This window comes from Pongo pygmaeus, chromosome X (genome assembly GCF_028885625.2).
Source record: "Pongo pygmaeus isolate AG05252 chromosome X, NHGRI_mPonPyg2-v2.0_pri, whole genome shotgun sequence".
Classification (NCBI taxonomy): Eukaryota; Metazoa; Chordata; class Mammalia; order Primates; family Hominidae; genus Pongo; species Pongo pygmaeus.
In genome coordinates this window covers 57,411,632-57,426,615 of record NC_072396.2, presented here as the reverse complement: position 1 = coordinate 57,426,615, position 14,984 = coordinate 57,411,632, and the positions used below count along the sequence as shown (strand labels likewise).

Genomic DNA, 14,984 nt, shown 5'->3' with positions numbered 1-14,984 from the left:
AGTTTTGGAAATGAAAAATAGAAGAAAAAATCATGGAATATTTTGAAGAAATAACCATTATGACTTCGTGACAGATTAAAAAGTGGAGGTAAGAGAGAGAAGAAACATGACATATACCCTAGTTTTTGCCCTAGGATTACTAGTACAAACAATAAAGAATAAAGAGGTTTGTGGTGCTGCCGGTGGGGTGATGAAGAGTTCAGTTTTGGTCACATTCTGTCTAAGGTGATAAGGCAATCACACAGAAAGAGTTATCAGGCAGGTGGCTACATGAGTTTGAGCCTGGCATAAAGCTTGTGCTAGAAATACAGATTTGGAAGTCGTCTGCATATATCTTTTTTATTTAACCCAGGACAGTGGGTGAGAGTGCCAAGAAGAAGTGAGGATTGAAATAGAAAGATTCAGGAACCACTCAATTTAAGGATCTAGGCTGAGGAGGTACTCAGAAAAAAATAGTTAGAAACAATGGCCAAATATGTAAAAGGAGAACTAGAAGAGAAGAATGTTGTAGAATGGAAGAAAGCAGAGAATTTTAAACGTTGCAGAAGGATCAAGATAAAACCCGAAATCCAGTCATTGGATTTGGGAATTAGAAATATGGTAATCTCTTCCACAAAGCATCATGCATTAGGCATTCTCACAAATCTCTTCATTGTTGTTTAAAACGTCGGCATTTTCACTCATTCTTATTTTTCCTGTGCCAATGGTTTCCAATTCTATCTGGCTCCCTGTCTTAAATATTTTAATGCTTACTTTATTATATTAAGATAAAAATTTCAAAAAATCTATAATATGAAATAGAAATAACAAGAAAGTAATTTATAATAAAATATAATGTATTTTAAGACGTAAATGTGCAGCCAAGCACGGAGGTTCATGCTTGTAATCCTAGCACTTTGGGAGGCTGAATCGGGCAATCACTTAAGCTCAGGAGTTTGAGACCAGCCTGGGTAACATGGCAAAACTCCGTTTCTACAAACAACGCAAAAACTAGCTGGGCATGACGGCATGTGCCTGTGGTCCCAGCTACTTGGGGGATTGAGGCAGGAGGATCGCTTGAACCCGGGAGGTCGAGGCTGCAGTGGGATGGGACTGTGACACTGTACTTGAGCCTGGGTGTCAGAGTGAGACCCTGTCTCAAAAAAAAAAAAAAAAAAAAAAAGGATGTAAATGTGGGGACATGACAACACTAGAAGACAATGAAGTATGCAAAAAATATACAGAGAATGCCTGTAAATGTGGCAGCTATAATTACTGACTGATGCATGTGTGTTGTTATCTGGATTTCAAATATCCAAGAGCAGCATTTTTGTAGGCATCATGATTTTCCAAAATGATAAACATTCTTGATAAGATTCTGAACAAAACAAAGGTTTTTACCTTGGATTACATGGTAGTTACATTCCTGGAAAAGTTAGTGTGTATTAAAAACTTGCTTATTTATATATAGCATGGAGTTAAATTCAAGGTCTAGATTACCAAAAATAAGTGTTCAATCTGATGATATATTCAAAAGTTGTATGGGATATAGAACATTTCATTGTGCAGGCTGTCTTGCATATTGCAGGTTATTTAGCAGTACTGACCCTGCCCACAATGTGTCAGGAAGCACTTCAATAATGATTATCTTAAATGCCTTTCACAAACTTGCCAATCACCCTCTCAGGAATATACTACCTCCATTGAGTACAAATACCCTAGTCTTATCCAAAGAATAAAACTCTCTTGGCACTGCACCCTCTCTAACAACCAGGCCTATTTCTTTTTTTTCTCAGTAACTTTGAATTCTCTTATGTCCTATATCTTCAGTCTCTACCTCTTTTCTTGTTACTTTAGGTCAATAAAACTGCAAGTTCCTACCATTATTTTTTAATACTCCCTTGGCTTTTAATCTTTTTACAGTTATCATTTAATTATAAAATATTGTCCAATTTTTATCCTCCATTCTCATCCCATCTCGTATGCCAGCTACCCTCAATTTGGCACTTCCTAGTAACTCTTCAACCCACCGTAATCTGGCCTCTGCTCTCACAACATGGAAACCGTTAATGCTAAATTCACCAATAAACTTAATTTACAAATTAACAAATATTTTTCAGTACTGAACCCTCTAATGTATATTATGTTGCTGTTCACTACATTTTTCTTAATCGGCATCAAAATTTTTCAGGTTTTCCCCTCATCCTATTACTCCTTTATCTGTTCATCTTTCTCTAGATAATCCTTAAATGTTAGTGGTCCCCAGAATTTCCTTCTCAATCCATAACTTTTCTCTATATATACCTTCTTCTAGATCATTTAATTTACTCTCGTGGTTTTATCTATCACCTTTATGCTGATGGTTTTCTAAATATATTAATATGGACAACACTTCTCTTGCAATCTCAGATCTTTACCTGCTTGCCAGGAACCTCCATCTAGGTATCTTACTGAAAATGTTGAAAACCTGCTCCTTTTCTTGTATTCTATAACTCAGTTAGTGATTTCATGTAATACTCAAACCACATACTTGAGAACTACCCTCTATTATTCTGTTTCCTTTGACATCCCATCTGTGATTGTCTTTTGATGTGTCAATTTGGCTAGGCTAGAGTCCCCAGTTATTCAATTTAACTAGGTTTTGCTGTGAAGCTATTTTGTAGATGTGATTACTGTCTATAATCAGTTAACTTTAAGTAAAGGAGATTATCCTAAATAATTTGGGTAGACCTGCTTCAATCAGCTGATAGACCTTAAGACCAGAGCTAAGGCCTCCCTGAATAAATTTAACCTGGGGACATCAGCTTCAGCCCATGTCCAAGAGTTCCAGTCTGTCCTTCCTGAAAGCCCACTCCACAGATTTCAGGCTTGCCTACACAGCCCCCACAAGCCAATTCTTTATAATACATTTCTTAATATATATCTCCTACTGGTTCTATTTCTCTGGTTGAACCCTGATTGATACACCATCTAATCAATAATACTTCATAAAACTTTCTCAAATCCACTGATCTGTGCTCCATCCCAACTACCATTGGCTGAGTTCAAGCCTTCATCACTTTTTGTCGGGATTTTCATACAAGCATCTTAAATGATCCTCTTACCCCAATCTTGCTCTACCATACTATCCTCCACATGGCCACTAGTATGACCTATATAAAATATAAATGTGAACACAGCACTCTCTTTCAAGATTGTCAGTCACTTCTCATTTCCTACAGATCTATCTTGAGCCTTTGTAGCGCATAAAGTCTTCATGTTTATGCTTCAGCTTGCTGATCTAGCTCCATCTCTCCACTCCAGGAAAACTACCTACCACACATCTCACCTCCTCCAAAAACCAGCCTACCTTGAGCTCTGTAACTTTGGTCATTATTTTCTCACTGCTTGAAGTTCTCTACCCATCTACAATTATCCATCCTTACTTAGTACCTCATTTCATTTCAAAGACTCAGCTTAGATACTGATTAATACAGGAGGCCATTCCTGGCTCTTCTAGTCTTGCTCATGTGCCTTCTTGTATTCTCTTACAGAACTCTGTGCCAATCTCTATCTACAGAACTTACCAAACCAGTTTATGAACTCCTTGGTGAGTTAGATGTTATATTTTTGTAACCCTGGCACATAAAACAATGCCTGGAATTTAATACATGCCCAATTTAATAGGCATTCTTTAATATTTGTGTTGGTTGAATAAAAGAAGGGATAAATCACACACTGGGTGTCAGGTTATGGCTTGCTGCTATAATAAAATCTGTGGTAGGCAAAATGATGGCCACCCAAAGATGTCCACACCACAATTCCAAGAATCCATGACTATGTTATTTTACAAGGCAAGAGGAACTTTATTGATGTGATTAAGTTAAGGATCTTGAGATAGGGGAGAATATTCTGAATTATTTGGGTGGGCATACTCTAATTGCATATATCTTTAAAAGCAGAGAACCTTTCCTCAGCTAAGTCAGTGAAAGATGTAATGACAAAAGAAAATGGAGAAATTCTAAGTATGAGAGGGACTCAATTTGCCACGGTTGGCTTTGAAGATGGAGAAAAGAGATGACAATCTAAGGAATTCGGGCGGCCTCTAGAAGCTAGGAACAGCTCTTAGCTCACAGCCAGCAAGAAAGGAATCTCAGATCTACAGATCTACAGTGGCAAGGAACTGAGTTCTACAGATCTCAGATCTACAGTGGCAAGGAACCGAATTCTGCCAATAACCAAATGAGCAGGACATATCCCTCCTAGAGCCTCTAGAAAGGAATGCAGCCAGCCAACAGCTTGACTTCTCATCAGGTCTGATGAGACCCATAGCAGGCTTCTGGCCTCCAGAACTATAATAAATATGTTGTTTTAAATTTCTAAATTTGTGATCATTTTGTTATGGTAGAAATATAAAACTAATACAGAATCCATGCAATAAAATCTGGCTTATTTTCCCAGAGACAGAAGACCTAGATGCTATGATAACATGTCAGGAGGTAAGAATAACAGGAGAGGAACTCGATCATATCATATTTGCCTCTTAAAAATGATCAATATAGAGTAGTATGAGAAAGTCTTTATACAATGAGAGGGAGAAAAGTAACCAAGTCATAGGAAAAAGTACTTAAGGAGACTGCACATGAAGCTGCTAAAAAAAAAATGTTATTTCCTATTGAGTTGATTGTGAAAGTTTGTGAATACACAGACAGACACCCAGCCGGACTAAGTAAATGCTCTGAGGTAGGAAAATGTGATGGCAGAATAGATATACAAACTCCTCTTAATGCTGAGCATTTCTATAAACAGGTAACCTAGACATGGAATACAGTGCAAATTATAAACCATAATTTGACCTGTGTCCAGAAAAGTAACTTTCTTAAGGGGGAAGTAAAAAATACCCACCTAGCTATCTGTAAAATCCCCAAAGGTATCTATGCTGTTGGGATAAACTGGCATTTTCTGCCTAAGAAGGACAGAACATCACCCATTAGTCTTCTTGTTAAAAATGCTTAAACTAATCATGGGAAAACAATCAGACACATTTCATACTGTGAGACATATAGAGGAAAACTACCTGGACTCATCAAAAATGGCAATGTCACAGAAAAAGGACAAGAAAAAAAGGGAGGGTGCTATTCTAGATTTAAAGAGACTAAAAAGGAGCATGACAACTAAATACAATGCATGACCCTTGACTGGATCCTGGACCAAAATAAATAAAAAGCTATAAAGGATATTGTTAGGAAAATTGTGAGAACTTGATATGGATAGTATATTAGATAATAGTATTGTATCAATGTTAAATTTCTCTGGGTGTAATAGTAATTTAATTGTTCTTAAGAGATATATGATTTAGTGTTTAGGGTTGAAGTGTCATGATATCTGCAAGTTACTTCCCAATGGCTCAGCAAAAAAACGTGTGTACGTATATATACATATATGTATATAGTATTTAGAAAGAGAGATAAGCCATATGTAGCCAAATTGATGCACTGATGAATCTAAAGTGGTCCCCCGTCATCCACAGTTTCAGTTACCCATGATTAACTGCAGTCTGAAAATATTAAATGGAAAATTCCATAAATAAACAATTCATACGTTTTAAATTTCACACCACTGTGAGTAGTGTGATGAAATCTCATGTTTGCTCCAGATGTGAATCATCCCTTTGTCCAGCACATCAACGCGGTATTCCTTACCTGCCCATCAGTCACTTGCTAGCCATCTTGGTTATCCAATAAACTGTTGCAGTATCACAGTGCTTACGTTCATGTAATCCTTATTTTACTTAATAGTAACCCCAAAGTGCAAGAATGATAATGCTGGCAGTTCACATATGCTAAAGAAAAGCTGTAAAGTGCTTCCTTTAAGTGAAAAGGAGGAAGTTTTCAACTTAATAAGAGAAGAAAAAAAATCATATGTTGAAGTTGCTACGACCTATGGTAAGAATGAGTCTTCTATCCATGAAATTGTGAATATTGTAATAATTGTTCTATTTTATTATTGTTGTTGTTAATCTTGTATTGTGCCTAACTTATAAATTTAACTTTATCGTACATATGTATGTATAGAAAAAAACATAGTTTATATAGGATTAATTACTCTTCATGTTACCAGGCATCCACTGGGGATTTTGGAATGTATCTCCCTTGGATAAGGGAGTGCCTTGGATAAGAATGGCACTACAATACATGAAAGATATCTTTTGACTTTTCTGTAGAGTTTAAATTCTATAAAATAAAAAATTAGTAAAGAAAGATAATGTTTGGCTATATAAAGCTTATCCTTAATACTAATTATAAATTCTATTGGTAAATTCAGAAACAAACAAATCAATGCATTGATTTTTTGGCAGAACATTTTGTAAAAGATAAAAGAAAGAAAAAAAGTGAATAAGTAAAAGAATGGAAAAAGAAATACCACCAAAAAAGAAAAGGTGGAGTAGCTATGTTAACAGCAAGGAAACATTGGGCAGGTCTTCCGAACAGAAAATCAACAAAGAAACATCACACTTAATCTGTACTGTAGACCAAATGGACCTAACAGATATTTACAGAACATTTCATCCAACGGCTCCAGAATATACATTCTTTTCCTCAGCTCATGGATCATTCTCTAAAGCCACTATGTTAGGTCACATGACCATATGTTAGGTCACAATACAAGTCTTAAAACATTCAAAAAAATTGAAACAATATGAAGCATCTTTGACCACAATGGAATAAAAATAGAAATCAATAACAAGAAGAATTTTGGAAACTATACAAATACCTGGAAATTAAACAGTATGTTCCTGAATAACTAGTGGGTCAATGAAGAAACCAAGAAGAAAACTGAAAAATTTGTTGAAACAAATGATAATGGAAACACAACATACAAAAACCTATGGGATACAGCAAAAGCAGTACTAAGAGGGAAGTTTACAGCTATAAAGTTTAGTTATATATAAGTTTAGTTATTTAGTGCCTAAATAAAAAAAGGTAAAACTTAAAATAAAGAAACCAATAATGAATCTTAAAGAACTAGAAAAGCAAGAGAAAACTAAACTCAAAATTAGAGGAAGAAAAGAAATAATAAACACCAGAGCAGAAATAAATGAAATTGGAATGAAGAAAACAATACAAAATAAAATAAATAAGTAAATAAAATAAAATGTTGGTGTTTTGAAATGTTAAATAAAATTGACAAACCTTTACCCAGACTAAGAAAAAAAGAGGGAAGATCCAAATAAATAAAACCAGAGATGAAAAAGGAGACATTACAACTGATACTGCAGAAATTCAAAGGATCATTAATGGCAACTATGAGCAACTATATGCCAATAAAGTGGGAAATCTAGACTAAATAGAGAAACTCCTCTACACATATGACATATCAAGACTGAACCGTGAAGATAATCCAAAACCTGAAAAGACCAATAAAAAGCCATAATAAAAAGTCTCCCAGTAAAGAAAAGCCTGGGACCTGATGGCATCACTGCTGAATTCTACCAAATATTTAAAGAAGAACTAATATCAACCCTACCTGAACTATTCTGAAAAATACGGGAATAAAGGATACTTCCAAACTAATTCCATGAGGTCTGATACCAAAATCAGACAAAAACAAATTTAAAAAAAAAGGCCAATATCTCTGATAAATATTGATGCAAACATCTTCAACACACTACTAGCAAATCAAATTCAACAATACATTAAAAAGATTATTCATCATGACCAAGTGGGATTTATCCCTGGGATGGAAGGATGGTTCAACAATGGTGATTCATAGTATCAACAGAAGGGGGGACAAAAACCACATGGTCATTTCACTTGATGCCGAAAAAGCATTGGATAAAGTTCAACATGCCTTCATGATAAAAACCTTCAAAAATGGGTATAGAAGGAACATACCTCAACATAATAAAACCCATATATAACAAACCCACAGCTAGTATCATACCAAATGGGGAAAAACTGAAAGCTTTTCCTCTAAGATCTGAAACATGACAAGGACGCCCATTGTCACCACTGTTATTCAACATAGTACTGCAAGTCCTAGTTAGAGCAATCAGACAAGAGAAAGAAATTAAGGGCATCCAAATTGGAAAGGAAGAAGTCAAATTACCCTTGTTTGCAGAGGATTTGATCTTGTGTTTGGAAAAGCATAAAGATTCCATAAAAACTATAAGAACTGATAAATTCAGTAAAGTTGCAGGATACAAAATCAACATATGAAAATCAGTAGCATTTCCATATGCCAACATTGGGCAATCTGAGAAAGAAATTTAAAAATAATTCCACTTACAATAGCCAAACATAAAATTAAATACCTAGCAATTAACTCAACCAAAGAAGTGGGAGATCTCTTTAATAAAAACCGTAGAACACTGATGAAAGAAATTGAAGAGGACACCAAAAAATGGAAAGATAGTCCATGTTCATGAATTGAAAGAATCAATATTGTTAAAATGTCCATACCACAAAAAGCAATCTACAGGTTCAATGCAATACTTATAAAAATACAAAAAACATTCTTCACAGAAATAGAAAAAACAATCCTAAAATTTATATGGAGCCACAAAAGACCCAGAATAACCAAAGCTATCCTAAGCAAAAAGAACAAAACTGGAGGAATCATATTACCTGACTTCAAATTATACTACAGAACTACAGTAATCAAAACAGCATGATATTGTCACAAAAACAGACACATAGACCAAGGGAAGATAACTGAGAACCCAGAAACAAATCCACACACCTAAAGAACTCATTTTCCACAAAGGTGCCAAGAACATACACTGTGGAAAAGACAGTCTCTTCAATAATTGGTGCTGGGAAAACTGGATATCCATATGCAGAAGAATGAGACTAGATAGCTATCTTTTGCCATACACAAAAATCAAATCAAAATGTATTAAACACTTAAGTCTAAGACCTCAAACTATGAAACTACAACAAGAAAATATGGGAAAAATCTCCAGGACATTGGTCTGGGCAAAAATTTCTTAATTAATACCCCACAAGCAAAGGCAATCAAAGCAAACATGAACAAATGGGATCACATCAAGTAAAAAGCTTCTGCACAGCAAAGCAAACAGTCTACAAAGTATAGGCGCAATGGGAGAAAATATTTGCAAACTACCCTTTTGACAAGAAATTAATAACCAAAATATATAAGGAGCTCAAACAACTCAATAGGAAAAAATCTAATAATTTGATCAAAATTGCGACAAAGATTTGAATAGACATTTCTCAAAAGAAGATACACAAATGGCAAACAGGCATGTGAAAAAGTACTCAATGTAGTTGATCATCAGGGAAATGCAAACCAAAACTACAATGGGATATTATCTCACTTCAATTAAAATGGCTTATATCCAAGTGACAGGCAATAACAAATGCTGGCGAGAATGTGGAGAAGAGGGAATGCTTGTATACTGTTGATGGGAATGTAAATTAGTACAACCACAATGGAGAACGATTTGAAGATTCCTCAAAAAACTAAAAATTGAGCTACCATATGACCCAGCAATCCCACTGCTGGGTATATACCCCAAACAAAGGAAATCAGTATTATCAAAGAGATATCTGTACTCCCATGTTTGTTGCAGCACTGTTTACAACAGCTAAGATTTAGAAGCAACCTAAGTGTTCATCAACAGATACACGAATGAAGAAAATGTGGTACATACCCATAGTGGAGTACTAATCAGTCATAAAAAAGAATGAGATCTAGTTATTTACAACAGCATGGATGGAACTGGAGATCATTATGTTAAGTGAAATGGGCCAGGCACAGAAAGACAAACATCACATGTTCTCACTTATTTGTGGAATCTAAAAATCAAAACAATTGAACTCATGGAGATAGAGAGTAGAAAGATGGTTACCAGAGGCTGGGAAGGGTAATGGGTGGTGGGGGAGAGTGGAGATGGTTAACGGGTATACAAAAAGAATGAATAAGATCTATTATTTGATAGGACAGCAGGGTGACTATAGTCAACAATAATATAACTCTATAATTACATTGTCTGTAACACAAAGGATAAATGCTTGAAATGATGGATACCCCATTGTACATGATGTGATTATTACACTTCACATATATCAAAACATCTCATATACCCCATAAATGTATACAACTACTAGGTACCCAGAAAGATTTTACAAAAATTAAAAAAACCCAGCAAACAAAAAAATTTTACATTCAAAAAGATAAAAAGAGTTCCTAAAATTGTAAAATACGTATCTATTGTAGACTTGTATGTATATACTAACAATGCCTCAAGTATACAAAGCAAAAATTGTCAAAAGTGTAAGAATTTGACAAATACACAAATACAGTGGGAGATTTTAACTCTCTTGGTAACTGATAGGTCCAGCAAACAAAAAACTTAGGAATAGAGAAGATTTAAACAACACAATTAAATTTAATGAACAGAACACTACACGCAAAAATTAGATACACAATCTTTCCAGGCACACATAGAACACTAGTTGATCATGTTCTCTAGGACATAAAGCAAGTTTCAACAAACACTAAATAATCATTATCACATAAGCAATTATTGTCTTTTAAATGGAAAACAATAACAAAATGTTAAGCTAAAAAACAGCTATATACAATGACTTAGTTTCTAAATACTGTCTCCATAAAAGATAACAGAGGTCTATAGAGAAATGATTAATGGGGTAGGAAGTACAAGACAAGTCTTAAAGTAAGGAAGTAAAAACATTTTAAAGTAAGTAAAAAGTGTGTTTAAGAATGATGAGACATGTCAAAAGACAGGGGAGCCAACTTGAATGGGCAGCCAGTCACTAAATCTGAGACAATTTGGGTATTAAAATAAATAATAACAATAGGGTATTTTTAAAATAAAGTAAAAATCTATGTGTCCAAAGTAATTAATAAACAAATAAATGGAGAAAAAGCTCTACCTTGATGTAGAATATAAACTAATAAATGTAGTAAAAATGATGGAGTTTGAAAATTACCATTTTGCATTCATCATAGCAATATCTTATTCAGTCAAGAATTATCAATGGATTTGAAAACCAGTGGATGATAATTTAATGAGGAACAGGATATTTACATAGTCTCAAAGTATCCCCAGCAAAATCATTAATTATAAAGAGGAAAATGATAACTGTAAAGTGGATTAATCTAGCAACTATTCACCATGTTAACCAAGTAATCAAAGTTAACTTTACTACTGAAGGGTCAAACCAGCATCATGTACCACCAATATGATGCCCTGAGAACAATACATTACTTCTGTGGTGCTTTTGCTAATATGCGTACTCTAAATAATGGGGAAATGGCACACAAATTTAAATTAAAGGACAATCTATGAAATAAGTGTCCTGTATTTACCCAAGCAACAATTGTTGATGTGTGATATTGTGATATATATATTGGTTTTTGTCCATGGTTCCTGGCTCATAACTCCCAAATCTCTTGTTATTTCCTAAGTGACTAAAACAATAAGCATATCTCTTGTTAAAGTATTTGGTCTTTTGTCTTTGGTTCCTGAAGCAGCTTTGAAACAGCTTCAGAGAAATAAAAGTGAGAGACAGTCTCTCTCTCTCTCTCTCAATCTCTCTATGTATCTATCTATCTATCTATCTATCTATCTATCTATCTATATATATATATACACACACACACATATATATATGTATAATGTTGGGGCACTTTAGGCTTCACAAAACAGAATCTCTCTCTTTCTCCTGCCCTTCTTTTACCTGCTTTTTTTTCTCCCAAAGGCAAGCCATAGAAACTAAAAATATACTGTAATCTTCACCCAGCTTTCTGGCTTGGAGCTGGTCGTAAAGAAATTCTCTGACCTACCTAGTTTGACTGTGGGTCATAAGACTCCCATTTCAGAAAGAGTACTGCCCCATACCCAGGAGGAAGGAATGCTGCACAGAGAATCCAAAAAGAATCTGAACAGACAAGCCTTGCTGGGTTTCTCCACCAAGTCTATGGGTATTAGATCATACCCTTTAGTCCAGTCACATTTCTACATGGTTGTTCATGCTTCATTAGTGCCTATCAGATGAAGTCTTCATAAAAAGCACAAGAGGACAAAGTACAGCTGAATTTGTGGAGGATTTCAGAAAGGTGACAAATAACTCATCCACATGCCAGGAGGGTGGCACACCCTAACTCCACAGGAATGGAAGCTCCTGTGCTCAGTAGCCTTCTAGACCTCACTCTATGTATCTCTTCATCTGGCTGTTTATTTGTAGCCTTTAAAATATCCTTTATGAATAAATGGGTAAATGTTAAGTAAGTGTTTCCCTGAGTTCTGTGTGTTGTTCTAGCAAATTATTTGAGCCTAAAGAGAGAGGCTGTGGGAACCCTAACTTGAAGCTGGTCAGTTAAAAGTTCCAGAGGCCCAGATTTGAAACTGATGTCTAAAGTTGAGGCAGTCTCGTGGGACTAAGCCCTCAATCTGTGGGATCTGATACTTTCTGCAGGGAGATAGCTTCAGAATTGAATTGGATTGGAGAACACCCAGCTGGTGTCCACTGCAGAATTGTTTACTTGCCTGTTGGTGAGAAAAAATCCCAATACATTTGGTCACAAGTTTTCTGTGTTGGTTGCTGTGGTACAAGAGCCAAAGAAAAACTGTTTTTTTCCACACAATCAGTGTCAGAAGTGGGGTTGTGAGAATATAATGAGAGAAACTGAGTTTGTTTTTCTATAAACATAAAAGACAAAGAAAGGTCAAGGAATTGTTCCATATTAAAAACTGAAGAGACATGACAAGTAAATGTAATGCATCATCTTGGATTAGCACTTTGACCAAGGAAAGAAAATAACCACAAAAGACATTATTGGGACAACTGATAACATTGGAATATGGCATAGATTGTAATATTGAAACAATGTCAAATTTCTTGATTGTGACACATTTACTGAGGATGTATAAGAGGAAATCATCATTCTGAGGTAATACACACTGTCATATGAAGAGGTAAAGGAGAATGATATTTGCAAATTACTGTCAAATAGGAGAAGGAGAAGGAGAGGAAGAGAAAAACAGAATGATAAGGCAAACGTGATAAAATGTTAATTGGTGAATTTGCGTAAAGGGCATTATGGGAGTTCTTTGTAATATTCCTGGTTTTTCAAGTGTGAAATTAAATAAAAATAAAAAATTTAAAAACACAAATATAAAATTCAATAATAACTACATCAATAAATATCAATAACCACGCTTTTTCTATGTATTTAATGAAAGAAAATGTTCTATATTGCCAAATTCTGTTGGGATGAGCAGCCAATGTATAATTTTTGTATCTTGTTATAAGAAGAATTAAAAAAAATTAAAGCAGGTAAAAATGGCTGGCAAGCAGGCCATTTCAGCATCAGGCAAGTGGCTGGATGGTATTTGAAAATGGTATTACAATACTGCAGGATTCAATAAACTGGGGTTAATGCGAGAAGATACAATATATGAGGATGAAGACATAAAAGAAGCCATAAGAAGGCTTCCTGAGAACCTTTATAATGACAGGATGTGTCGCATTAAGAGTGCATTGGACCTGACCATGAAGCATCAGATCTTGCCTAAAGACCAGTGGACCAAATACGAAGAGGAAAATTTCTACCTTGAACTGTATCTGCAAGAGGTTATTCGGGAAAGAAAAGAAAGAGAAGAATGGGCAAAGAAGTAATCATGTAGTTGAAGTCTGTGGTTGCAGCTGTTATGAAGATAGTTAAACTTGAAACAAACAATTTTAAGAATTATTTGGTCTGCAGATGTTTTACTTTAAATAAATGTCTATTGTAATGGCTGGAGTTTTTGAATTCCAAACCTTATACTGAATAACTACTGAATCCATTTACTGTTAAATTTTTTTCCAAACTTTCAAGATGTTTTAAGTCGTGTTTAACTACTTCCTGGAGCTCAGAGGCCACTTTATCAGTTTTCCTCACTGGTTGGATAGCCTATCAGTTTATGTAAGTATGTAACTTCCGTAAGTTACATCCTTATGGAGGCTACTAAATAAAAGAAGGGGGTATGCACCCCCTAGTTTGCCAGGATTGAGAAACAGCCTCTTCACTGCTATCCAAATAGATTTGATTTTGCATCCTATCATTTAAAAAGAATTTATGTATGCACTCCAACATGGCTATACTTTAGTAATATATATATTCCTGTGCTAACATGTAGACTAGAAAACAAAAAGTAGACATTAGAAAAATAGAAGTACGAAGACAAATCATACTTGTCCCCATATCCCAGTGACTTTTCCACTTTGGAAATGATTGTTATAAAGTTTAAGGGTTGGATACTAATCAGTTAAAAGTTTTAAGATTATAAGGTAATTTTTAAAAATATAAATTAGAATCATTGGCCGGGCGTGGTGGCTCACGCCTGTGGTCCCAGCGCTTTGGGAGGCCGAGGCGGGCAGATCTTCTGAGGTCAGGAATTCGAGACCAGCCTGACCAACATGGTGAAACCCCGTCTCTACTAGGGATATGGAAAATTGGCCGGGCGTGGTGGCGGGCGCCTGTGGTCCTAGCTGTTTGGGAGGCTGCGGCAGGAGAATTGCTTGACCCCGGGGGGCAGAGGTTGCAGTGGGCCTAGATCGCACCACTGCACTTCAGCCTGAGCGACAGTGGCTCCGTCTCAAAAAAAAGAAAAAAATTAGAATTATTCAATGTTGTCATCATTTCCACTCCTAAATTCTGAAATGCTTTCTTTGGTGGAGGTGAGAGTGTGGAGCCACAGCTAGTAGAGAAGGAACAGTAGGACATGCAGCCTCCCTGGTTTTCCAGGACAAGTCATTGCTGTGTGCAGCAGGAATGCCTTACCTCAACTAACAAAACAGTGTGAAAAACAAATTTGTGTTACATTTAAAATTTGTAAAGCAATGAGAAATGTGTGTATCATAAAGAGCATCTTTAAATTTTTGCTAAAATATTGTCTCAAATTCCCTAGGAACCACCCCCCATTTTTTTTATTTTGCTAGTCAGATTATTTTTCTAAATCTGTCTTGAAATCATGTCAATTTTCTTTTGTCTGG

General features: G+C 35.4%; 2 protein-coding genes across 3 annotated transcripts in view; one reads left to right on the top strand and one right to left on the bottom strand.

Moving 5' to 3' along the window:
- Positions 1–14,984, bottom strand: part of NBDY (negative regulator of P-body association) — a 134,730-nt gene that overhangs the window by 113,127 nt on the left and 6,619 nt on the right. The gene's annotated exons all lie outside the window — the stretch shown is intronic.
- Positions 13,298–13,694, top strand: LOC129024343 (cytochrome b-c1 complex subunit 7-like). The gene has a single exon (XM_063660598.1). The coding sequence runs from the start codon at positions 13,389–13,391 to the stop codon at positions 13,626–13,628; it is 240 nt and encodes a 79-aa protein (XP_063516668.1). The 5' UTR covers positions 13,298–13,388; the 3' UTR covers positions 13,629–13,694.